At 42.2% G+C, this 26,513-nt stretch overlaps 1 protein-coding gene across 1 annotated transcript in view; it reads left to right on the forward strand.

Moving 5' to 3' along the window:
- LOC137380583 (myoferlin-like) overlaps nt 1-26,513 on the forward strand; it is a 270,863-nt gene that overhangs the window by 107,423 nt on the left and 136,927 nt on the right. The window contains exons 20-32 of the mRNA XM_068052623.1: nt 561-738; nt 6,394-6,518; nt 8,481-8,587; nt 9,571-9,763; nt 11,731-11,886; nt 13,285-13,416; nt 14,313-14,476; nt 16,305-16,419; nt 17,326-17,428; nt 21,132-21,274; nt 21,798-21,971; nt 24,449-24,539; nt 26,051-26,128. Coding sequence (XP_067908724.1) covers nt 561-738; nt 6,394-6,518; nt 8,481-8,587; nt 9,571-9,763; nt 11,731-11,886; nt 13,285-13,416; nt 14,313-14,476; nt 16,305-16,419; nt 17,326-17,428; nt 21,132-21,274; nt 21,798-21,971; nt 24,449-24,539; nt 26,051-26,128 — 1,759 coding nt within the window. The remainder of the gene's footprint in view (nt 1-560; nt 739-6,393; nt 6,519-8,480; nt 8,588-9,570; nt 9,764-11,730; nt 11,887-13,284; nt 13,417-14,312; nt 14,477-16,304; nt 16,420-17,325; nt 17,429-21,131; nt 21,275-21,797; nt 21,972-24,448; nt 24,540-26,050; nt 26,129-26,513) is intronic.

Raw genomic sequence — 26,513 nt, forward strand, 5'->3', positions numbered from 1 at the left:
GTCTGCTAGTCTGGGGGAGGGCTCCTGGTCAAAGAAGTGAGCCCAGAGGCGAAGGCGACGGAAGAAGAGCTCAATGCCATGCCGAGCGCGAAATTCATTGAGGTGGGGTCGTAAAGGGATAAAACTGAGTCCTTTGCTGAGTACAGAACATTCAGCATTAGAGAGGGGGATGTCAGAGGGTATAGTGAATACACGACAAGGGGTCAGATCAGAAGGGGTGGGGTCAGAGGGAAATGAATGGGAAGAAGAAACTGGAGGGGCATTAGTCCCCATCAGCTGCTGGAGCTTGCATTCCTTAACACCTGAAAGAAAGAGTTTTTTGTTAATGCGTCGGATAAGAAGAAGGATGAAATGAAACTTTGGAGTGGAACAGCTTTGTGATAAGGTGAGGCGGTGCTTCTGGAGACAGAAGATAGGTGTGGGCTTTGCCAAGCGAGATTGCATTTCTTCCTCTTTTATGCCATAATGCTTTTTCAGAAGTTTTAAAAATTATTTTTGGGATTTATTGCGAGTCATTGACTTGGTCTTATGTGACTTTACTTTGAATCATCCTATTCCAGAAATATCAACGCCGGCGCAAGTACAGTCTTTCTGCTGTCTTTTATGCTGGAACAATGCAACGAGACGTTGGGGATGCCATCCAGTTTGAAGTCAGCATGGGCAATTATGGCAACAAATTTGACAAAACATGCAGGCCTTTAGCCTCCACTACTCAATACAGTCGAGCAGTGTTTGATGGTGAGTATCATTATTGTGAATCTGTGGCAGTCGTTTGATTATAAAGCACATCCATGCTAAATCTTCGAATGAATCCACTCCAGATGTCTTTTTATTTAAAAAGAAAGTGTATTCTTGGTGAACCATAAATTTAAGTGCATTGTCTTCTCTTTAATGAGTCATCGATGCCAATTAAGTGTAATGGCTGCACTCAATTTTTGTGCATCAGCCACTTGAAGTGTGCAAAATTCCTGAGCAGGACATTCGTTGATTATATCCTTCCAAAGTGTTCTTCAAAGAACACTTATGTGCTGTGGATCAAGGGGAACCGGTGGATGTACTGTATATAGATTTCCAGAAGACATTTGATGCCACATCAAAGGTTATTGTGGAAAATGAAAGCTCATAGTGTGAGACGGGGGGCTAACATTTTGGCATGGATATAAGATTGGCTAGCTAGCAGGAAACAGTAGGCATAAATGGGTCATTTTCTGGTTGGCAAGATGTAACGAGTGGTGTGCCACAGGGATCAGAGCTGGGGCTTCAACTTTTTACAATTTATATAAATTACTTTGATGAAGGGACCAAAGGTATGGTTGTTAAATTTGCTGATGACACAAAGATAGGTAGGAAAGTAACTTGTGAAGAGGACATAAGGGGGCTACAAAGGGATATGGAGAGGTTAAGTGAGTGGGCAAAGATCTGGCAAATGGAGTATAATGTGGGAAAATATGAAATTGTCCATTTTGGCAGGAAGCATATTATCTAAATGGTGAGAGGGTGCAGAGGGATCTGGGTGCCTTAGTGCATGAATCGCAAAAGGTTAGTATGCAGGTACAGAATGTTCTTGTTTATTGTGAGGGGAATTTAATACACAAGTAGGGAAGTTATGCTTCAGTTATACAGGGAATTGGTGAGAACACATCTGAAGTACTGTGTACATTATTGATCTGATTATTTAAGGAATGGGTGTGATGTACTGATCCATAGGCAGATTTTCGTGCTTCGTAGAAACTTCTTGTGTCACCAGTATCAGCGTATAGTTGAGTTTTTTTTTCTGCAAGTGCATTCCACCAGTCATTTTGGATGTTCCTCAGTTTACATTGAAGGGTGCTGCATGCTTGATAGGCTGTCTTTTTCTCTTGGCTGGACAACTGATCCAGGTGAGCCTGATGAGCTGACCTTATGTTTAGCAGATCTTGAATTCCCTTGTCATTTTTATCATAGCAGTCCCTATTCTCCTTGGTGCTGGGTCTAATGACCTTGTTGGAAGTATCCAGTACTGTAGCTGTGATGTATTCCCAGAGTTCTTCTGGAGTGGAATCAACAGTGAGATCAGGATGTTCCTGTCCAGTCTGTAAGGTTGCTCGATATCTATCTCTGCAAAATGTGGTTTGCAGATTGCTGACTCAGAATCTTTTTGATGGGTTGGCTCTCGGCCTGTTCTTGGGCTTAGGCTTGAAGTGGAAGTTCAGCTTTGAACAAACGAGCTGGTGGTCAGCACTGGGCATGACTCTGGTATGCAGGACATCCTTTAGGTCTCACTGGCGCACCAAGATGTAATTTATCAGGTGTCATTGGAGCGGGGATGCATCCGTGTGGTCTTAAAAACCCCCTGAGGAGTGCCGATAGCAAGACCCTACATACCGACAGGGAGTCAGTCCTGGATCGCTGGTTGGAGCACTTTGAAACTCTCTTCAGTGCCAGGTGCACAATGCATAATACTACCATCAATCGCATCCAGTTCTTCTTTGACAGGCTGTTGTTGGATGTGAGCCCAAATCTGGAGGAAACGGTGACTGCCATCAACCAGATGAAGAACAACAAAGCCCCCGGAGCCAATGGAATTCCACCCAAAGCCTTGAAGCATGGTGGCCCTGCCCTATACAGCAAGCGCCATGAGTTTTTCACAGCCTGCTGGGTGTAGGGCAGGATTCCACAGGATCTTCATGATGCCGTTATCATCACCTTGTACAAAAACAAAGGAGAAAAATCAGACAGCTCCAATTACTGTGGGATCACCCTCCTTTCTATTGTTGGGAAGATCCTGGCTTGTGCATACCATTGCAGAAGAAAATCTCCCGAGAGCCAGTGTAGTTTCAGAGCAAATAGAGGCACCACAGGCATGGTATTTGCACTCAATTACAAGAAAAGTGTGGTGGGCAAAACAAAGGCCTGTACCTCACTTTTGTAGACCTCACCAAGGCATTCAACACTGAGCAGAGATGGACTTTGGAAAATCCTTGAAAAACTTGGATGCCCACCCAGGTTCCTGGCCATGGTGAAGCAGTTTCATGAAAATCAGTACAGACAAGTCAAGCAAAACAGTAACCTCTCTAGTCCCTTCCGTTTCTCCAATGGTGTGAAGCAAGGATGTGTGCTGGCCCCGACCCTATTCATCTTTTTCAGCATGATGCTGCAGCAGGCAACAGAAGATTTTAAGGAGGGAGTTTACGTACGCCTCCAGACTGAGAGGCCTCGTCAACCTCTGGTGTCTTCAGGCTCATCCAAAGACACAAGAAAAACTCATCCGTGAACTACTTTCCGCCGGTGACGATGTTCTCCTGGTCCACAGTCAGTCAGACCTGCAACATATAACACATTTTTCTGAGGCGGCACAACTCTTGAGACGAGAAATCAGTTTAAAGAAAACTGAACTCCTGCATCAGCCTGCACCCCAAGAAGAATATAGACCACCAAGCATTGTTATTGAGGAAACAGAGCTGAATACCGTCAAACAATTTACTTATTTGGGCAGCATCATCTTGTTTGATGCCACCATAGACAAGGAAGTGGACAATAGCCTCTTAAAAGCAAACCATACATTCAGTAGAATCTACAAATGTGTGTGGAGCAACCACAGCCTCTGAGCACAGACCAAATACAGTGTACAAAGCCATACTTCTCACCCCCCTTTTATATGGCATAGAGTTATGAGTCCTATACCGCCATCATGTGCGACTTCTAGAGCATTTCTATCAACGCTGCCTCCGCAGCATCCTCATGATCTGCTGGCAGGACCATATCACAAACATTGAAGTCCTGGCAACAGCCAACATCACCAGCATCGAGGCCATCCTCCTGCAAAGCCAACTGTGTTGTGCGGGTCACGTTGCCCGGATGGACGACAGTGGCCTGCCCAAGTTCGTGTTGTATGGAGAGCTGACCACGGGTAAAAGGAGCAGAGGGGCCCCTGAAGAAGTCCCTCTCTCTGTGCCACATCGACCACCACCAGTGAGAAGCCAGGCCATAGATTGTGATGCCGGGAGATGCTACATCAGGAGGGCTACAGACACTTCTGAGAACCAACATGAAAGAGAAAAAGAAAAAGACGGGAATGATGGATCTATTTGCCCCCAGCAGCGACTACATCTTCACTTGTACCTACTGTGGGAGAATCTACCGGTCACGGATAGGCCTGACTAGCCACCAGCAGGCCTGCAACCGATGACTACAACCTTCCCAAAATCTTCGTCCGCTTTAAGATTTAAGAAAGAATATAAATGCTTTTGAAGCCGCTCAGAAAAGGTTTACTAGACAAATACCTGGAATGGGCAAGTTGTCTTGAGGAAAGATTGGACAGGCTAGGCTTGTATCTGCTGGAGCTCAGAAGTGTAAGAGGCGACTTGATTGAAGCATATAAGATTCTGAGGGGCCTTGACAGCGTGGATATGGAAAGGATGTTTCCTCTTGTGGGAGAATCTAGAGCTGGGGTCACTGTTTAAAAATAAGGGGTCACCCATTTAAGATAGATGAGAAATTATTTCTTTAAGGGTCGTGAGTCTTTGGAACACTCTTCCTCAAAAGGCAGTGGAAGCAGAATCTTTGAATATTTTTAAGGCAGAGGTAGATAAATTCTTGATGAGCAAAGGGGTGAATATTTATCGACCCGCTAGGGCTGCAGCATTGAGGTCACCGGTTCAGGGCTGTGAAGGTTCAATTTAGGGCAAATATCAGGAAACCTTAATTTGCATAGATGACCAGCTGGTACAGGTCATCAAATCGGGCTAAAGTCAGGACTGTGAACTTGAGAAACCATAAGGTCCTCAACCCCTTTTCAAGGCTGAAGAGCCCAAACTTATCAAACTTATGTCTCTGGCCTCAGGCATCAGGCACCAAACTCCAACCATACTGCTCTCTGCACTATGGAAACCAGGTCAGAACAATAATTGATCTTTACGAATCCTGTGATCATTGTCCATTTAGCAGTTACCAAAATGGTGTATTCCTGCAGTAGATCAGCTGTTACATCTGGATCTCAATCTATACTCTTGCTAATCCTGGATGGGTCAATGTGGTAATTGACATCTGCGCCCATGGCTCAAGAGGAAAATTGACCTGGATTCCTGATCTGGAATGCTATTCAGTAACTCCTTACGTGACTATGTAAATAGTCTGCTGTCACTGGCCATCAAGGTTCACAGGTGAATAATGACACCTGGACAATTTACTGCAGATCCTGTGGAACCATAACCCAACAAGGTTTCCATGCCTATTTGAAGGGAGAAGATGTATGCATGGGAAGAAGAGTGGCTAAAGGACATAACACAAATAGTACGCGGTAAAAGGATGCATTTCAAGTTGGTGGGGTTGGGGTAGTGGTATGCCTTTAGGGTTTTTTCCAGGGGCCACTGGTGTTTTCTTTTTGCCATTTATCCAGATCATTTGGACGTAGGCGCAGAGGACTGATGCTAAAGTTTCAGGCAGCATGACAAATTGAGTTGAACTGCAGGAGTACATAGGTTAGCACTGTGGTAGGTAAATGGCCAGTGCAATTCAAAATACAGAAATATGAAGTGGTACATACTGAGGGAAATAGTCTAAGGAAGGAAACCTGGCATATCCAATCTGCAGTTGCTGGTTATGTCCTTCATTATTTCCTGGTTTATTTAAATTTGGGGGATAAAGAGGTTTAGAAAATCTTCATTCGGTCTTAGTAGTGGATACATCACGAATTGGAAAACTTGGTTTAAACTTTACATTTGGCTCCCAGGGCTCCATGGAACCCCTATGTGGTTGTAAAGACTGAAGCCTGCACAGTCGTTTCCTAAATGGATAGACTGAGTAGAAGAATAATAAGATGAGGATTGAGAGCGAAAGGTCACCAATTTAAGGTGATTGGCAAAAGAACCGAAGGCGACATGAGGAAAAACTTTTTTACACAGCGAGTGGTTACAATCTGGAATGCACTGCCTGAGTGTTGCTTTCAAAAGAGAATTGGATAAGTACCTGAAGAGGAAAAAATGCAGGGAAAAGGCAGGGGAGTGACAGTAGCTACGTTGCTGTCAGAGAGCTAGCACAGACATGGTGAGCCGAATGGCCGCCTTCTGTGCTGTAACCATTCTGATTCTAAGATCTTTGTGGGGGTGGGGGGAGAGGAGTGAAGGTCAAAAAGTCAGCAAGCACTCTGGGTTTTGTATCTACCACAAGTGGCTGCTGAAACTGGTTGTTTGTTTAACGGGGAATTGTGCCATTGGAAGGAATAAAAGCATAGTATTAAATAAGGAAGCATATAAAAGGAAAAAGGGCAGGTAGATGAGATTAGAGTAAATAGCCAGCAGTGGCACAGTGGACTGAATCTCCCTTTTCTGTGCTGCAAATTCTATAAAGATAGTAAGAGATTCTGTTTAGAAGATGCAATATCTCTTTCTAAGTGATGATCTTTATTTCTGTCAGGTAACTATTACTATTTTCTGCCTTGGGCCAACACCAAGCCTGTGGTGACACTGACCTCCTACTGGGAAGATATTAGTCACAGGTTGGATGTGGTGAACATCATCTTAAAAATAGTCCAGAGAATGGTGAGCATTTGTCTCCTTTTCCACCCATTGCTTGACTTTTACCATGAGACATTTTGAACTTGTTGCATCATACCTTTGTGAAAATAAGTTAGAAGAGGTTCATGTTGGGTTTCTTTTCCAACTAAAGCTGTCTCCTACTGCACATAAATTGTCTTGCTTTTATTTTTTTCAGTTAAGTTACAATGTCTGTTTAGGCCAAACAAATCAAAATGCATCAGATGTTCTGTCTGCATCTTTTAATTTAAATTTCCAGCTGTCCCTGGTTAATGGATGGTAACTGTGATTATATTTTCACTTTGTGTACTTCCTTTTTAAAGTTGTCCATCTTGCCCACCATTGGGGTCTGCGAGTTCTGTACCAATCCTTTCAATTTTGACTGGACAAACAATCCATTTCTTTCAAGATCAGTGCAAAATGACTTTTCTTGTACTGAGCCCCGTCTTAAAGCAACATTTACTTGACTCTCTTCTAATTTCATCAAAGTAAGTCAAGAGTGTAATGGAATACTCTCCACTTGCCTGGATGGGCGCAGCTCCAACAACATTCAAGAAGCTCAACATCATCCAGGGCAGCCCACTGGCGCAGTGGTTGGCACCACAGCCTCACCGCTCCAGCGACCCGGGTTCAATTCTGGGTACTGCCTGTGCGGAGTTTGCAAGTTCTTCCTGTGACCGTGTGGGTTTTCGCCAGGTGCTCCGGTTTCCTCCCACAGCCAAAGACTTGCAGGTTGATAGGTAAATTGGCCATTATAAATTGCTCCTAGTATAGGTAGGTGGTAGGGGAATTGAGGGAAGGTGGGGATGTGGTAGGAATATGGGATTAATGTAGGATTAGTATAAATGGGTGGTTGATGGTCAGTACAGACACTGTTTCAGTGTTGTATCTTTAAATAAATAAATAATAAAATAAATAAAGCCACCTGATTGGTACCCCATCCACAAACATTCATTCACTCCCTCCACCACTGACGCACAGTGGCAGCAGTGTGTACCATCTACAAGATGCACTGCAGCAACTCACCAAGGCTACTCAAGCAGCAACTTCCAAACCTGCGACGACTTCTACCAACTAAAAGGGCAAGGGCAGCAGATGCGTGGGAACACCATCACCTACAAGTTCCCCTCCAAGCCACACACCATCCTGACTTGGAACCACATCGCCATTCCTTCACTGTTGCTGGGTCAAAATCCTGGCACTCGCTTCCTAACAGCACTGTGGGTGTCCCTACCCCACATGGACTGCAGCAGTTCAAGAAGGCAGCTCACCACCACCTTCTCAAGGGCAATTAGGGATGGGTAATAAATGCTGGCCTAGCCAGCGATGCCCACATCCTATGAATGAATATTAAAAAAAAAAAAGAATTTTCAAGTGAATGATGACCCAATTGATATGTGTAATAGCCTATTCATTTTCAGCTTACCATTGACGGTACCCACAAAGTCAGCAGCCAACTCAAAAATGTAAACAAAGCTGTTGCCTTACTGCTGAAGACTGCATGCGTCATCAATCGGAGTGTTGCCTCTCGTAGAAAAGCAGTTTGCTATCTGAGTTGGAGGTGACTAAAAGATGGCTGTTAGTAGGTTGAATGATGGATTGTATTTGACCTTAGCTCTGCATAGGGCAGTAAAAGAGATCTGCAGTCACCGATGTGTGCTGACCTTCCCCTGCCATGGGTGAAAGCACCGGCCATAGTGAATTGCTGTCTTTATGACCTTAAAACAACTGCATACTTGAAAACTGTTGCATGCAGAGTTGTCTTTAAATTGATCCAGTTATTGTAGAAGCTGCCTATAGTTTAAAGAGAGCAGTTATCATTGCAGTAAAACTGGGGAGCGGGGTGGGGGGGAGATCATTATTGAAGCACAGCTTCAGGAGGCAGTTCAATGCTGACATTTTATTGGAACTTTGCTCATGGGTTAATTAAAATTTAAAAAAAAAAAATCTTGTTTTCATTTCTTTCAGGAAAAGAACTTAACAGCGCTGAAGACTGCTATTCAGGCCAGATTTGACGAGGAACGCCTGGCTGACATATGGTTGAAAGTTATTGAACAAGTCATAGAAGACTGCAGGTAAAAGAATCTGAACATTATTGTAAAACTGTCTCCTGTACTAGATACTTTCAGGTTGCTGTGCGGTCTCCTGATGGAGAGTTGATACAATTTGACCGTATGAATGGATGATACTTTGAATAATTCTGTTTATCTGTGAGGTAGATTTGCCATCGTTGTTATGCTTCCAGCACAATTGGATATGAAAGTGCGGTTGATATGCTACTGGACTAGCAATCCTAAGATTGTGTTCAGATCCCATTATGGCAAATTGTGAAATTGACTTAAATATATCTAGCAAGCTCCAGAAAATTTGACCAACTAATGGCCTACTCCAAATGCTATATGGTTACTACTTAATGAAGCCATTCAGTTGTAAAAACAATTGCTGTGTTCCCCACCTTCTGAGAATTGAATAAAAACTGAGTAGCTGGGACACAGCTGGTTGTATATTTCTCCATAGCTGTTGTAAATGTTAGTGTATTATACTCCAACATGAGACACTCAAGTGTCCTAAGATGAAATGTCCCATCTTGCGGCTGGTTGAGCAACAGTGAAACTTCTTACAAACCTGTTAATTTTTGCCCAATCTGTGCCACATTAATATTTACAGCACCAGTAGATTTAAGTGCTACAGTTCAGACATAAATAAGATTGCATTCATCTTGGGGTAATTCTATTCTGTACCAAAAAGCAAGGTGCAGATTTTCCAGGATCCCATTATTATGCTTCAAAAACCTTGGTTTGGAGGGATATATAGTTTAAAACATATAAATAAATTTCTTCGGTTTCACTGCCAGTGCTAGTTCATTTATTGGAACAGGATTGTTGCCTTCTGTTTCACTGCATTCTTCATTCTCAATTCAAAAATCAAGTACTAGCTCTTCCCTCCTCACTACTTGTGAAATTGTTAAATTTTTTTTTTTTGGCAAATCAGTTATTTGGTGCAGGTTGGTGATTCCCGTGCTGTAAGTCTTGTACCTGAATTTGTCCTCTGATTTCAGCCAACCTCTGCCGAAATTAGAAGGTAAACCTAATGTAACACAGCTTGACCTGCAATTCCTGAAGCTTCGTAAAAACATGATGGAAGGTATTCTTGAATCGGCAAAACACATGCGGATGGAGGCCGAGGATCCAAAAGAAACAATCGATGATATCGAAGACTGGCTAGAGAGACTAAAATCATTGGCTGCAGAGGTTAGTGGTTAAAATCTTGTTTGCTCTTTTATCTTCATATCTACATGAGTAGTTTAGTTTAGATTAGAGATACAGCACTGAAACAGGCCCTTCGGCCCACCGAGTCTGTGCCGACCATCAACCACCCATTTATACTAATCCTGCACTAATTCCGTATTCCTACCACATCCCCACCTGTCCCTATATTTCCCTACCACCTACCTATACTAGGTGCAATTTATAATGGCCAATTTACCTATCAACCTGCAAGACTTTGGCATGTGGGAGGAAACCGGAGCACCCGGAGGAATATGATCATTTTAGTCGAGTCATTTGAAAGGAGCTTTGTGATCCTTTGGGCAATGTCTTTAATTACCAGAAACTAACAACAGTACTATGTTGAAAGAACAACTTGCATTTATATAATCCCTTTAACATACTTAACCATTCCAATGTGCTTCACTAGCATTATCAGACAAAATTTGACCCTGAGCCATAGGGCAGGTGATTGCGATTACGATCGGAAGTAGGTTTTAAGGAGTGTCTTAAAGGAAGTTGGGGATTTAGGGAGGGAATTCTGGAGTTTAGGGCCTAGGCAGCTGAAGGCACGGCCACCAATGGTCGAGCGATTAAAATTGGAGATTTACAGCAAGGCAAAGTTGGAGGAATGGCTGCATATTCAGCAGTGGTTGTCGGGTAAGCAGTAAGAGAGCTAAAACTAACATTTTATAGCATTTGATACTTAAAAATTAAATTCTCTTGTACTTTTTTTTTTAAAAAGCTGATGTATTGTGAAAAGCACCAGAAAACAGGAGATGAATGACATTTGGGGAATGGTAGCATAGTGATACTGGACAAGTAATCCAGAGTCCTGAAGTAATGCTCCAGAGACATGAGTTCAAATCTCACCATGGCAGCTGGAGAAATTAAATTCAAATTTCAAAAGGAAATTGACTGGGCACTTGAGGGAAATGAGCTTTCAGGGGTACAGGGATAAAGCAGGAGAATGGGACTGACGGGACTGCTCTACAGAGAGCTGGCATGGACGTGATGGCCACAATGGCAGCCTCCTGTAATGTAATGACTGGCATTCAAAATCCATAATCATTAGGGTTTTGAACACTAGTCTTTGCAGTTGGGTTGTTTCAATGAAAATAAAATTACATTAGGGGCAAACTCTTAACTTCTACACATTTCAGTCTTCCTGCTGTACATTTTTGTACCTACAATTGATGTGATCATTGCAGGCTGCATTTATGCTGTAGCAGTAACATTGCGATGGAGCAATTTAGTGTTGGAGCGGAGGACACTAGACTTCCTCCCTTCAATCATTTTACCCCAAGATTAATTCTGATTCTGGTTTCACATTACCACATAAAAATATCAGTGTGAAGTGAAGCTGCTTCATCACTATTGCAGTGTAATTATATTCCAGATATTGTAGTATAACTCTACCCAGTAGAGATTAGAGGCATTGGATGCTGTTTGAGTAGAATTTTGATCTGGTATGTAAGATTCAAATCAAAAATGTGTAAATTGCTTGTGCAGCATAATAGACGTTCACCTGTTTTGCATTTCTCCCCCCTCATTCTCCATACATTTCACAGGCACTAGCAACCCTCTCATCTGAGCTTAGCGTATAAACTGATTATCTGACTGCCAGGATGTATCACAACTATGTCTCATTCTTCTGTGTCTGGCATCCTAATGTGAATACATTACTGACTTGTCTGATTTTATTTCTTTCCACCCTTAATCCAGGTAACTCTGGGCAATTATAGAAGCTAAATCACTGTCCCAGCTGACCACTAACTCAGCACTTGGGATCTCCTTTGTGCATTACCAGTTGATATAGGCTATAAAGTGTATTCATCCACTAACCATCAGGAGGAGCCCGAATTTGCTAGATAAACTTTTCTATATGGTTCAGTTAGTCGGAAAAAACCTGTTGGAATGGTAAAGCTTTTTTTTTTGTTTTACCCTAACAGCCGCAAAATAGCATGCCCGATGTGGTCATCTGGATGATATGTGATGAGAAACGAGTTGCCTATGCACGAATCCCAGCTCATGAGGTGCTTTACTCAACTACCAGCGAAGAAGCCTGCGGTAGATATTGTGGAAAGACACAAACCATATTCTTGAAGGTAGAGTTGAGTCTGGTACTTGGCATTAAGGAGAACTCTTTATTTAATAATCATCTTAAAGAACGCAAAAAAAAAATCAATATCTGTAAGGCTTTGCAAGCAAAAAGAAATCACTCTGGTATTGTGTATGTTTGAGATTTGTCCGATTGTGGATAATGCATATTGAAATAGTAAGCACAAAATATTCTCTAACTACTTTTTGTCTTGCTACATGGGATAATGTTTTACTTGGGTTCCAACTCTGTTTTTGTTCTTGTACCTCATTAAACAGATTTAAACTCCAAGGCTAGATTAATCCTTGAGCTGCATCTGCTAGTCAATTTGGTGTCGAGAAATATATTCAAGTAACTTTTATTCACAACCAAACACATTTCAACAATTTAATTTTTTTTGTGTTAAGTTGTGCATTGTTCTACTTACAGTCAATGAGAAGACAGTCATTATTTATTTATTTGGTATCTGTTCCATTGTGATACAAAACGGTTCTTGAGCATTTACACTTGGCAATTGTTGGAAGCTAAGTGCTGTTATAGTTTTTATCATAAGTGCTAATTGAACTGTAATTACTAAAACAACACTTTGTCAAGGTCAACATATTTCAGCTGTTTTTGCATAGATTTCTGAAAGTTGCTCTTTGTTGATTGCTTGTACTTTGTCACCTGAAAACGATGGGTTAGAATTTCCACAAAGTTCTCTTGTTCTCCTGCCATAATTGCAGTACAAACATTGTCAAAATGGTGTGAACAATCATTTACACTGTATTTTCAGCATTTCCACCAATTATGCTAGGCAATTGGAAGAACTTAATGGAAATTCCAGATCATGGTTTTATGCTGGGCCCAGTTCCATATATTATTTCCCCAACCCGTCTAAAAATAATGACTCATTGGAGACAATTCCATAGACATCTGGCAACTTCTGGACCAATGGCTATTTGCTGTGAGCTTAGATAAGGAGTGACTGCAGGTTGTTTGACAGTGGGGAACATCACCACCAAGTCAATCCTGTCTTGCCCCAAAATTCACGTGACAGCTTTCCAGCAACAGTTGCTGGATGAATTTTCTCAGCAGAAACATTGTCCAATTTATGTTCCATTTTTAGTTCTCTATCTTCCCTGCTCCTCCCCAAATGCTGGCTCTAGTTAAGGGGTTCTACCAGCCAATGTAGTGCCCCATTGTCACCCAAGCTGAAATAAGTTAGTTCAGCAAAGATCAAACCTATTTTGTGTAGGTCATGACCATTTAACAGTGTCATTGGCCACTGAGAGGATTTTTGAAGATTAGTATGATTTATTTAAATAAATCTTAAAGATTACAATATGGTACATTGATGATTCAGAGTGTGTTTGGTTTTACTGAAAATGTTCAGACAGTCTAACCCTCACTACTTTTCTTCTAGTATGTGCAAGGCAAGAGCCAAAATTTCAAAATTCCAAGTCAATTACGTGTCCGCTTTTGGCTTGGACTCTCTGCTGTTGAAAGCAAATTCAACAGCTTTTCTGAAGGAAACTTCAGTGTATTTTCTGAATTGGTAAGCCAACAGCATGTTGTTTTTATCTTAAATTCCTTTGCATCAAAATTTATACAAAGAGATCTAGATAGGATACTGTAAATGTAGGATTAAAAGATCTGTACATGGCTGTATCTATGTGGCACGTGGTTTTTCTCATTTAATGGGCAGGACCCTAGAACTTAGTGCACGCAAGTAACTAATTTCTCTGCTGTTATACAACAAGCCCCTCCTACTGTTATGAATGGTGCTGAATTTGTGTGGAGTAGCAAAGAAAGCCGTTTTGTGTTTTACGTTGAACACAAATGGGATTCCACATTTCTACATCACATTGGCCCATCAAGCAGCATTAACTAGGCCGAACCGAAGTTGTGCTTTATAACATTTTTAATTCATGTGTTGCAGTAAACCATCACTTCCGGTTATGTTTTGTCCCTGACGTTCTTGCCCACAGTTCGCCTTTGGCTCTGCTGTCTTGAGCTGTATTCTTGTCCTTTCCTTGCAGTGAGAGCATGAAATTCAGAAGATACTTTTAACTATGGTTTTTGTTGTGCGCTCCAGTCAGGTGCCCATTTGCTAAGGCCTGGACCAGCTAGCTCACGTTTTTATTTTTTAGTAATACATTTTTGACAAGTATTTTGGTTGCCAGTCACATTTAGTTAGCTTGTTGTGCACTAGGACAAATTGGAGTCTATAATTTTCTTGTGTAAGATGCATTTTATCTAAATGTTTATTTGCACTTAACCAGACACTACAATTTCCATTCTATTACTTAGTTCTTCTCAGTTAAGGAATAATTACTCTCCATATAGTACACATTTTAAATTTGCACTTGACAATTATCTCAAATTTTGATAGGCATTTAGTCTTCCTCTACCCACTTTTAATAATGCCTTTTTATCATTCTTTGTATGTAGTATGAAAACCAAGCACAGTTACTGGGCAAATGGGGCACTAGTGGGCTTGTGGGTCGCCACAAGTTTTCAGATGTAACTGGTAAAATAAAACTGAAGAGGGAAAGCTTCATGCCCCCGAGAGGTTGGGAATGGGAAGGTGACTGGTTCGTTGATCCTGAAAAAAGGTCAGAAATGCTTTAATCAAAATATGTTTTGGGTTCAATAACTTTCATACTTCGTATGGTCTAAACTAGAAAAATAATTTGCTGAAGAAAAACTGTCGGAATATTTTTCTCTCCTGTGCATCTGTATCTTTAGCCACTCTATAGGCCAGAATATGAAAGCTAGGTGCACTGATGGTTACCCTGCTTAACCTTCCTCCACTAATCTTTTTCTTCCCGCAAACCCAAACAAAGGCAGGTTGTCTGTTAAATCCCCCAATGTTGCCAAATTACTCTGTGTCTCCCCAGCAGTGCTTTTCCCAGTTTGAGAAACCTTCTCTCTCCCTCTTGCTACTGCACTTAACTGTTTTGCCCAGAAGGAGGCATTCGCTGACCATGTTTTGATCATCAATCTTTACTAAGAGAAGTGCATGTAAGTAAACTGTAATTTGAAACCATTCTATTTATGCCAGTGCACTGCCAGCTGGTGGAAGCAAACCACACAAGTTGCAGTACAATAAGAGGCTTTGAGTTATTTATCCAGTATATTTAACGCAATAATTTTGCCAAGCTGATCTAAAGGAGAAATGGATGGGAAATAATAGCTGATTTAGGGGAGGTGACTGGCATAATTGGCGAGAGAGCTTTTGAGGAAGCTTGCAAAGGAAGTGAGATTGGAACTCCCTTCTTAAACCCCTCTGAGCTGCTGGAGATTAGAGCTGGGATAGCCGGTGGCTCTGCTGCAGTGATTGAGCAGAGGTTTGAACAGAGGACTGAACATACTGTTGGAGGAGGTTAGTGAGGCAAGGGCATGGAAAGATTTTCAATTCTATACATTAGGACAGGCAACCATTGGAGGTAGGTGAGAAATAGTGTGATGGGCAAATCAGAGTTGGTGTGGGACAGAATGTGGGTGGCATAGAACAGAAATATTCGTATTCTTCCCACTTGATGAACACTTTGCTTCACAAATGTTAATTAGGAAGGATACTTTTTCATAAATCTTGTGCTGATTTTGAAATGAATTATAATATATTTAAAACACTACCACTGTACTGTTCACTTACTGGTGCTGTTTAAAACCAAATGCAATGACCCCCTTGCCCACTTCCCCTAAACTGAGAAATGATTTTTAACCTACGATTCTGTGCCTTTGTCAAAACTGAAATGAATGTATTTTCCCATAGATTAACAATGGAAGGTTTCAATTCTAAAGGAATCTTGCAAATGGAAAGTAGAATAATGGGTCCAGATTGCTGCTTTGAAAGTTTGACCAAGTTGTTAATAGATATTGTTGGACTCACTTCGACAGCCTTGAAGAGCAGCAGAAAATTCAATTCTGAACTAGCTAGAGGCTGAATTACTCTCCAATTCTGAGCTGAAAAAGCAAGCCTGTGCCCCAGTTTCTAATATCTCATCCCCAATCATCCATGAATTCCTTCTGACTTTGTTGCTGTGTTGTTCAGAACTAATTCCCTTTTGGTTGAAGTTTGAAACATTTAAATTGGGCAAGATCAATTTTTTTTGCGTCTTTTAGGAACCTCTCCACTCCAGTCATTTTAGAAGCTCTCTGTAGCACTGGTTCTTAATGGACTTTTCAAACCAGTCTTAATTTCCCTCAATCTGGATGAATGATCTATCTGATGGGAGGAATAACGTCAATCCTACCCCAGCACTGCCACTGGCTGGGAGCAGAAACAGTAGTGCACTCATTCACTTCAGTTGAGGACTGGGTGGAGTGGGCAGGCCTTTAGACCAAATAAAAGGGAGCGTTGAATCAAGATAAATAGTGTAAAGAATTGCATTCTATATATAATGTAAAATGAACCATAACTTATTTTATTTTTAATAGTTTGCTAACAGAAGCTGATGCTGGCCACACAGAATTTATTGATGAAGTTTATGAAAATAACACCCGCTATCCTGGAGCTGAATGGAAAGTGGCAGAAGAACCTTACACTGATCTGGTGCGTATTGCAATACTTAGTGTCCGCATCTGTTACTCTTCAATCATATGTGACATAGATCATGCAATTGAGGGAAAGTTATCAACTAGGAGTGTGATTTTGTGAATTCTTTTGCATAATAGTGTGGTCTCCATCTATGGTCAGATAATATTACAGCAGTATTTCAAGGTCACAAACTTACCTGCTTTTGTATGAATTAGATTTTGAATGTTGCATTGTAATTGTTTAGGCAACCTGGAAATCCTGCCAGTCTAATGTTGTAAGCTCACTCACTGCACAAACCAAGCAACCCATACTTGCATATTTTTAACAAAGCTGACTGGCCCATGTGTCACCTGGTGTAGCTTTAATGATTTGATGATCCCTTCAACTTTTTTGTAGTCATTTGAAAATGTGACTATCGTGCCGTCTGTTTTCAGCAGGCTGTGAATACACCCACATATTAGAGATTTAAAAGGTACTGCATCACCCTGTGTGATGATACTGGGCCAGAAGAGATGTTTATACCAAGAATACAAGCACTGGTATAGCTGTACCTGAACACTTTTTTTCTCCATTCAAAATATTTTCACAGAATACGAATGACAGACCTGGAGTTTCATGCTCTGACTGTTTTGCTGCTTGCAGCTTGGTCACTTGCAAGCTGCAGTTTAAATGCCAGGTTAACAAGTGCTGAACTAAGCTCTGGAAAGCCATCTGCAGTTGAATAGCCTGATGCAATTTCTGCAAGGCTTTCTGTGCTCCTGGTTATTATATATTTTAGTTTCCTTTTGTCATATTTTAAAGAAATTATACTCCACTAACTTGAAGTTGGCTTTTGTGAGTATGGTTTACGCACTAACACTGTTTCTAATCCTGTTTAGTTAAAAGCTTCTTAAAGTTTGCTTTTATTTTGTTCTATGATAGAATGGTGAAAAGAGTTCCTCAAAAGAGGAGACTGAGTGTCCACCTGGCTGGAATTGGGTGGAGGAGTGGGAGTATGATGTCAATCGAGCTGTGGATGAGCAAGGTGATTTTGATACCAACCTACTGTTGGGAGAAATTTTGTTTTGTATGTGGGCAAATGTTTTTACTGTTTAATTGTTTTAGCCTGGATTTTAAAATAATTTTTGACTATTCCAATTAACTTGCGACAAATGGGTAAGTGAGTGAAAGAGTTTCATTGGTATCCATCTGAAGTAGCAACAAGCAGTTTTTGATGTACATCAATGACATGGACTTTGGAGTACAGGGCACAATTTTGAAATTTGCAGATCAGACAAAAGTTCGAAGTAACGTAAACACTGAAGAAGATAGTAACAGACTTCAAAACAACATGCAAGCCAAGGGAGTAGGTGGACACATGGCAGATGAAATGTGAGATGATGCATCTTGGTAGAAAGAATGAGGAGAGATGATGCATACTAAATGGTACAATTTTAAAGTGAGTGCAAGGAAAGAGTGAGGTGTGAGTGCTTATACACAAATCCTTAAAGGTGGCAGGACAGGTTAGCAAAGCAGTTAAGACATAAGAGATCCTGGGCTTTATTAATGGAGGCATAAACTACAAAAGCCAGGATGTTATGCTAGACCTATATAAAAGACTAATTCAGCCCCAACTTGAGCATTGCCAAATGCTGGGACCTTTAGGAAGGATGTGAAGGCTTTGAAGAACATACTGAAGAGATTTGCCAGAATAGTTCCAGGAATGAGGGATTAATTACATGGTTAGACTGGAAAAACTGGAGGAGTTCTCCTTAGAACAAAGAAGGCGAAGAGATTTGGTAGAGGTGTTTAAAATCATGAAGTATTTAAATTGAGTAAATAAGCAGAAACTGTTGCCAATGTCTAAAGAGTTGATGACCAGAGAGTGCAGATTTAAGATGATTGGCAAAAGAATCAGAGGCAGTATGAGGAAAGCTTTTTTTTTTAAATGCACTGAGTGGTTAGAATTTGGAATGCACTGCCTGATAGGGTAGTGATAGAGAGGCAGTAGAAGTTTTCAAAAGGGAATTGGATAAATACTTAAGGGAGAAAATAATTGCAGGGATATTGGGAAAGAACAGGGTACTGGGGCGAACTGGATTGCTTTTTGAGAGGGCATGCACTGACTCAATGGGCTGAATGGCAGCCTCCTATGCTGTTCTATTCTATGATCTGTACCTCATCCTAATTATTTGTCCTGGGGAAATGCGACCAAAAATCACAGGACGGAGAAAGTCACACTGAATCCATGGAAGTGCTGTTGAACAACATGCTTTCTCTTTGAGACAGTTTTTTTTATTAATTCACGGGATGTGGGCGTTGCTGGCCAGGCCAGCATTTATTGCCCATCCCTAATTGCCCTTGAGAAGGTAGTGGTGAGCTGCCTTCTTGAACCGCTGCAGTCCATGTGGGGTAGGTACACCCACAGTGCTGTTGGGAAGGGAGTTCCAGGATTTTGACCCAGCGACAGTGAAGGAATGGCGATATAGTTCCAAGTCAGGATGGTGTGTGACTTGGAGGGGAACTTGCAGATGGTGCTGTTCCCATGTATTTGCTGCCCTTGTCCTTCTAGTTGGTAGAGGTCGCGGGTTTGGAAGGTGCTGTCGAAGGAGCCTTGGTGCATTGCTGCAGTGCATCTTGTAGGTGGTACACACTGCTGCCACGGTGCGTCGGTGGTGGAGGGAGTGAATGTTTGTAGATGGGGTGCCAATCAAGCGGGCTGCTTTGTCCTGGCTGGTGTCGAGTTTCTTGAGTGTTGTTGGAGCTGCACCCATCCAGGCAAGTGGAGTGTATTTCATCACACTCCTGACTTGTGCCTTGTAGATTGTGGACAGGCTTTGGGGAGTCAGGAGGTGAGTTACTCGCCTCAGGATTCCTAGCCTCTGACCTGCTCTTGTAGCCACGGTATTTATATGGCTACTCCAGTTCAGTTTTCGGTCAATGGTAGCCCCTAGGATGTTGATAGTGGAGGTTTCAGCGATGGTAATGCCGTTGAATGTCAAGGGGAGATGGTTAGATTCTTTCTTGTTGGAGATGGTCATTGCCTGGCACTTGTGTGGCGCAAATGTTACTTGCCACTTATCAGCCCAAGCCTGGATATTGTCCAGGTCTTGCTGCCTTTCTACACAGACTGCTTCGGTATCTGAGGAGTCGCGAATGGTGCTGAAGATTGTGCAATCATCAGCGAACATCCTGACTTCTGACCTGACCTTATGATTGAAGGAAGGTCATTGATGAAGCAGCTGAAGATGTTTGGGCCTAGGATACTACCCTGAGGTACTCCTGCAGTGATGTCCTGGAGCTCAGATGATTGAACTCCAACAACCACAACCATCTTCCTTTGCGCTAGGTATGACTCCAGCCAGTGGAGGGTTTTCCCCCTGATTCCCATTGACCTCAGTTTTGCTAGGGCTCCTTGATGCTATACTCGGTCAAATGCTGCCTTGATGTCAAGGGCAGTCACTCTCACCTCACCTCTTGTGGGATTTGCTTGAAACTGCTGCTGCTTGACAATATTCTGGTTGTGTTTTTAAGTGATAGAGATGTTTACATTAAATGGGGGGAAAACTGTAGTGTACTGTGCTGTACTCCCAACAGTGAGGTCTATGGCCTGGCAGTGTGGCATAAAAACCTTTTTTGTTTCCTTTTTGTTACAGGCTTCTGCCTGCTGCATTTTATACAATAATATAGCAGAGAAGGAGGCCATTTCTCTTCTTCATGCCTGTGCGAGCTCTTGGAAAGAGCTATCCAATTAGTCCCATTCCCCTGCTCTTTCCCCAGAGCTTTATAGATTTTTCCTTTATTGAAGTATTTAACCAGTTCCCTTTTGAAATTTGCTATTGAATCTGCTTTCACCACCCTTTCAGGAAGTGTGTTCCAGATTGTAACTTGCTGCATTTGGGGGCTTGTGGAGGGGTGGTGGTGGAAGTCCTCCATCTCACTTCTGATTCTTTATACTGGTTTATCTTCTAGTTACTAGCCCTCCTGCCAGTGGAGCCAGTTTTCCCTTATTTACGCCATCAAAACGCCTCATAATTTTGAATACCGCTATTAAATAAATCTCCACTAACCACCCCTGATCTGAGGATAATCACAGCTTCTCTTTTACTCATGAAGTAAAAATTGTTGACCATGGTAAATCTGACAAGTTTACTGTGATGGGGTTGGGTGGGGTGTGAGGATGCTGCCACTGGCTGCACACATCAGTAACTGCCAGCACTGACATGGCACAAACCACACCCTATCTTGTGAAAGGCTTTATCTGTGATCCTAACAGCTGTTGTAGTTCAAAATTCCACTCAACCTGGTTTCTCTTGTTTTAAAAGGTACACTTTAACAAATAGCTGATCTTTCTCCTTTCCAAAAAGGTGGAATTAAAAGAAAATAGTTGTGCTTCTCAAGTTAGGTAACAAAAATCACAGGATATGTCATTCGGTCACGCTGTGGCAAATCAATAACCTCCAGTTTTATCTTGTACACTTTTCATAATTGGGTTTAAGTCTGCTTATCAGACTTTTCTCTCTTCACTTGATACTGGAATGCACAATCTGCAGAAAGTTACCTCCACTGTCATAATATTTAAAACCCTGGCAAACTTGGAGTAAAATCCCGCTTTCCCAAGTGTGTGTGACTTTTGTAACTTGCAACTGCTTCAATGTTTTGTAAGATTACTGGTGAACTTTAAAATCTTGTAGCTATCTTGGCTTTTTTTCCAAGTTTTTTTTTTTGTCCTTTACTCTAATTTGCAGGCTGGGAGTATGGAATAACTATACCCCCAGATGACAAACCCAAATCTTGGGTCTCAACAGAAAAAATGTATCACACCCACAGGCGCAGGCGCTGGGTGAGAAGGCGCAAAAAGGACAATCTGCAAACTGCACAGCCACAAAAGGTATGTTCTGCCAGTCTATAGTAAATGTGGTCTTTGAAAGTTGCAGCAAGTATTGGAGCAATTTCAAAACTATTTATGCTGAAAGGGGTTGGATGTGAGCTTGGATTGTGAAAATAATCGATTGAAATATTTTTCCTAAAACTCCATTTCCATTAAATAATTTACGATTGGATGACTTTCCCCTCTGATGACTTCTGTCTGAGAAACTTGTATATTCATGTAGTTAAATTACTGGATGTGTGTTCGCTGCTCATGGTGCAAAATAAATTGCAAATGCAGCTTTAGTGTTGACGAGCTTTTAGATGCAGCAAACCAGCTAATTCTAGTGGTAAAAACTAAAACAGCAACAACTTGTATTTATATAGTGTCTAATGTAATAAGACACCCCAAGATGCTTCAGTGTTACAAAACAAAATAGCAATGTTAGATTATAGATGTGGTTCAAATATTGATATGGAATGTTACTATCTGTTGCTGTTATCTTTGTGTTTTTTGTTGGCTTTGACTTGCTTCCAACTTTCAGAGCCAATCACATGACCAGGATTCAGAAGGGTGGGAATATGCCTCCCTTATTGGCTGGAACTTCCACTTCAAGCAGCGAAAATCAGATACTTATCGGCGCAGAAGATGGAGAAGAAAAATGGCACCATCTGGGCGACTTGGGGCTGCAGCAGTCTTCAAACTGGAAGGTGCTCTTGTAAGTAAACTACTAGGATTTTTTTTTTTTAAACCAAGTAATATCTTCTCTGTGAAACTTGTATATTCATGTAGTTTGTTAAATTACTGGATGGATGACACTAGGTCAGGAACTATCCTCATCACAAATGTTAAGTGTTTAATGTTGATCTGTTTGTGCAGTTTTATTAAAATTCAGGCCATTTTTTGTACCCTGTTTATTGTATGTCATATTGGATGCAATATTGTATTCCAAACAATCCTTCAGGTTTCTAAAGGAAATGCAGGATCGGATCTGTGCAACCAAGATAATTTATAGCTTCATAGCCATTTCAACAGCAACAACATTTCACAATGCTGTTTACCTGTATTTGTAACTGGTATATTCCAGGATTTGTGGACGCATTTTTTTTTTTTAAATATTCATTCATGGGGTATGGGTGTTGCTGGCAAGGCCAACATTTATTGCCCATCCCTAATTGCCCTTGAGAAAGTGAACCGCTGCAATCCATGTGGAGTAGGTATACCGACAGTGCTGTTAGGAAGGGAGTTCCAGGATTTTGACCCAGCGACAGTGAAGGAACGGTGATATAGTTCCAAGTCAGGATGGTGTGTGGCTTGGAGGGGAACTTGCAGGTGGTGGAGTTCCCAGGCATTTTCTGCCATTGTCCTTCTAGGTGGTAGAGGCCGCGGGTTTGAAAGGTGCTGTCCAAGGAGCCTTGGTGCGTTACTGCAGTGCATCTTGTAGATGGTACACACTGTGCTTCGGTGGTGGAGGGAGTGAATGTTTGTGGATGGGGTACCAATCAAGCAGGCTGCTTTGCCCTGGATAATGTCGAGCTTCTTGAGTGTTGTTGGAGCTGCACCCATCCAGGCAAGTGGAGAGTATTCCATCACACGCCTGACTTGTGCCTTGTAGATGGTGGACTGGCTTTGGGAAATCAGGTGGTGAGTTATTTGCCGCAGGATTCCTAGCCTCTGACCTGCTGTTGTAACCACAGTATTTATATGGCTACTCCAGGTCAGTTTCTGGTCAATGATAACCCCCAGGATGTTGATAGTGGGGGATTCAGTGATTGTAATGCCATTGAATGTCAAGGGTACATGGTTAGATTCTCTTATTGGCGATGGTCATTGCCCGGCAACTGTGTGGCGCACATGTTATTTGCCACTTAACAGCCCAAGCCTGGATATTGTCCAGTTCTTGCTGCATTTCTACATGGACTGCTTCAGCATCTGAGGAGTCACGAATGGTGCTGAACATAGTGCAATCATCAGCGAACATCCCCACTTCTGACCTTATGATTGAAGGGAGGTCATTGATGAAGCAGCTGAAGGTGGTTGGACCCTGAGGAACTCCTGCACTGATGTCCTGGAACTGAGGTGATTGACCTCCAATAACCACAACCATCTTCCTAGGTGTGACTCCAACCAGCGGAGAGTTTTCCCGTTGATTCCAGTTTTGCTAGGGCTCCTTGATGCCTTACTCGGTCAAATGCTGCCTTGATGTCAAGGGCAATCACTCTCACCTCACCTCTGGAGTTCATCTCATTTGTCCATGTTTTAACCAAGGCTGTAATGAGGACAGGAGCTGAGTGGCCCTGATGGAACCCAAACTGAACGTCACTGAGCAGGTTATTGCTAAGCAAGTGCTGCTTGATAGCACTGTCGATGACGCCTTCCATCACTGATGATGGAGAGTAGACTGATGGGTGGTAATTGGTCGGGTTGGACCTGTCCTGCTTTTTGTGTAAGGGACATACCTGGGCAATTTTCTATATTGCCAGATATATGCCAGTATGGTCGCAGTACTGGAACAGTTTATCTCGGGGCGCAGCAAGTTCTGGAGTACAGGTCATCAGTACTATTGCCGGAATGTTGTCAGGACCCATAGCCTTTGCAGTATCCAGTGCCTTCAGTCATTTCTTGATATCACGTGGAGTGAATCAAATTGGCTGAAGACCAGCATCTGTGATACTGGGGACTTCAGGAGGAGGCTGAATTGGATCATCCACTCAGCACTTCTGGCTGAAGATTTGTTACAAATGCAACAGCTTTATCTTTTCCACTGATGTGCTGGGCTCTCCCATCATTGAGGATGGGGATATTTGTGGAGCCATTTCCTCCAGTTAGTTGTTTAGTTTTCCACTACCATTCACAACTGGATGTGGCAGGACTGCAGAGCTTAGATCTGATCCATTAGCTGTGGGATCGCTTAGCTCTGTCCGTCACATGCTGTTTGGCATGCAAGTAGTCCTGTGTTGTAGCTTCACCAGGTTGACACCTCATTTTGAGGTATGCCTGGTGCTGCTCTTGGCATGCCCTCCTGCACTCTGCTTTGAACCAGGGTTGGTCACTCAGCTTGATGGTAATGATAGAGTGGGCGATATGATGGGCCATGAGGTTACAGATTGTTGCAGATTTGGCTTTTGTGTGATGCGGCTATAGAGTAGAAAATATCCTGGAGACATCCTTTATGGTTTGTTCTTTCTCTTTAAGGCTCCGGCTTCCGGTGAGGATGGTGATAAATCACCAACTGCAGACTCTGTGTTTGGAGCAAGTGCCCCCATGATCTCCTGTGTGTTTGACCGTAAGTAAAACCCTACAGTTCTTAGTCTCTGGCATTTGCAGGATGTTATCTTCCACCAGTAGCAGTGCAGAGGAGTGGAGGCTAATCTCTGTGAAATTATGCGTCAAAACTGATGTCTTGCATTAATGTCCAAATGCTCTTTTTTTTAAAACTTATCCCATTCCTTTTCCCTCCCACTGCACCATTGGCCAGATATCCATCTCTTATTGTTTTCCCAAATTTGTAATGGTGTTTTTAAAGCTACTGTACTCACCCTGGTAGATATTGAATCAAATTTAGCACTCTGCTATCCCCATTTACTTTTGCTCTTCAATTTATATACATATATTGATGAAGAGATGCATCAGTTCAATTGGCTGAATTTTATAAGACCCCCAACATTGGGGGGGGGCGGGCCTGTAAAATACTGCCAGGAGAGGCCCGCCAAGGGTCTCCACGCTGGGACCCCGCCGCTCAATGGCAGAGCCTTCATTCAAATATTTAAATAATTTTTAATACATGCAAAAGCACTTAGCTCATTCCGACGGCCATCCCACGCCGATATTCCAGCCAGTGGCCAGAACTCCTGCACCTTAGGAGATCCGAGGTGTGACGCTGGTGGGGAGGGGGGGGAGGAGTGAATTTTTCAGGGCGGGGGTGTGGGGGAGGGAGCTGCAAAAACCAATGCGATTGGTTCTGGGGGATGGTGGGAAGGGGTTGAGGTCAAAAGGACTAAAGTTCGGCGGGGATGGTGGGTGATGCTCAGGATATGAATTAACGTTTTTTCTGGGGTGAGAGGGCTATTTATGTATAGATCACTCGTTGGGGGCAGTGGGGGGTTGGAGATGGGGTTTCAAAGATGTAATGAAATTTTATGTTTATTTCCCAGAGACTGGGACCTTTATATAAAAAAAAAAATTTTAAATGTCAATGAAGGGCTTGACGCCCTTTAAAAATGGTGCCGGCACCTGCACAGCAGCACTGGATGCCATTGCCAGGGATGGACCCCCCCGCCCTGCCCCACGTCATCGGGGGAGGTCGTTCTAACCCCTCCATTTAAATGAGCAGCCGTGCACAAGTCATGCGTGCGCTGCGCTGTTTTTCTGATGCTCACCGCCAATTTCGGCAGTGAGTTTTCAAAATTCAGCCCGACGTTTCAGCAGTGGCTACTGAATTGTAACAATGGGTGTGTCTGAGTATTCACTTTCGTCATTTTCCAAAACTGATGCTGTATTACCGAATGTTTGTAACTAGGGTATGCATTCACATGAGAACTGTCACGCTGGTATGAAGCAACTTCATTTTGCACCAGTATTGCAGTTATAAAGTAGATGCAGCCTGAAATTGGGCTTGGGCCTTTTCCTGATAATGGAGGAAAGCAAAATGGGGCTCCCCAGAAGAGGAGTTTTTGCTCTGCTTCGCTTGGGTGCCAATTTGGGCCTCACACTGGATTAACGCTTCAACGACTATGAATTTGGGAACGTGACCTAGACTAGAGCATCCTTTGCGGTAATACTGCTGTTTTGTTTCAGGTCCTTCAATCTATCACCTCCGTTGCTATATTTATCAAGCAAGAGCCATAGTTGCTATGGACAAAGACAGCTTTTCAGGTATGTGTTCGTTAAACTTCATCCAGTGAGACTTATTTAATGTACGATTAGAAATAATGTCAGTTTTTTGAGCTTGCTGCATCTTAAAAATATCTTGGATGTATACAAAATACTTAACTTTTTATGAATATTCTGTTCATTGTTCCACCTGTTGGGAAGACTTTGGGCCATTAATCCCCGGATTAGTGATGTGCTGCCACGAATGTGTGAATTAAAAATAAATTCTCTAACAATTAATGCTGCAGAAAGGAGATGGATATACTGTAGTAAAAATAGAAAGCACGAGAGTTCAACCACAACTCTGCAGAAATTTTGATTGCTTAACTCCAATCCTTTAATTCAGGATCTTTTTAAAAGTGTGTGTTTTGTCTAAATCCTCAGTGAA

Source organism: Heterodontus francisci, chromosome 20 (genome assembly GCF_036365525.1).
Source record: "Heterodontus francisci isolate sHetFra1 chromosome 20, sHetFra1.hap1, whole genome shotgun sequence".
In the NCBI taxonomy this organism is placed as follows: domain Eukaryota; kingdom Metazoa; phylum Chordata; class Chondrichthyes; order Heterodontiformes; family Heterodontidae; genus Heterodontus; species Heterodontus francisci.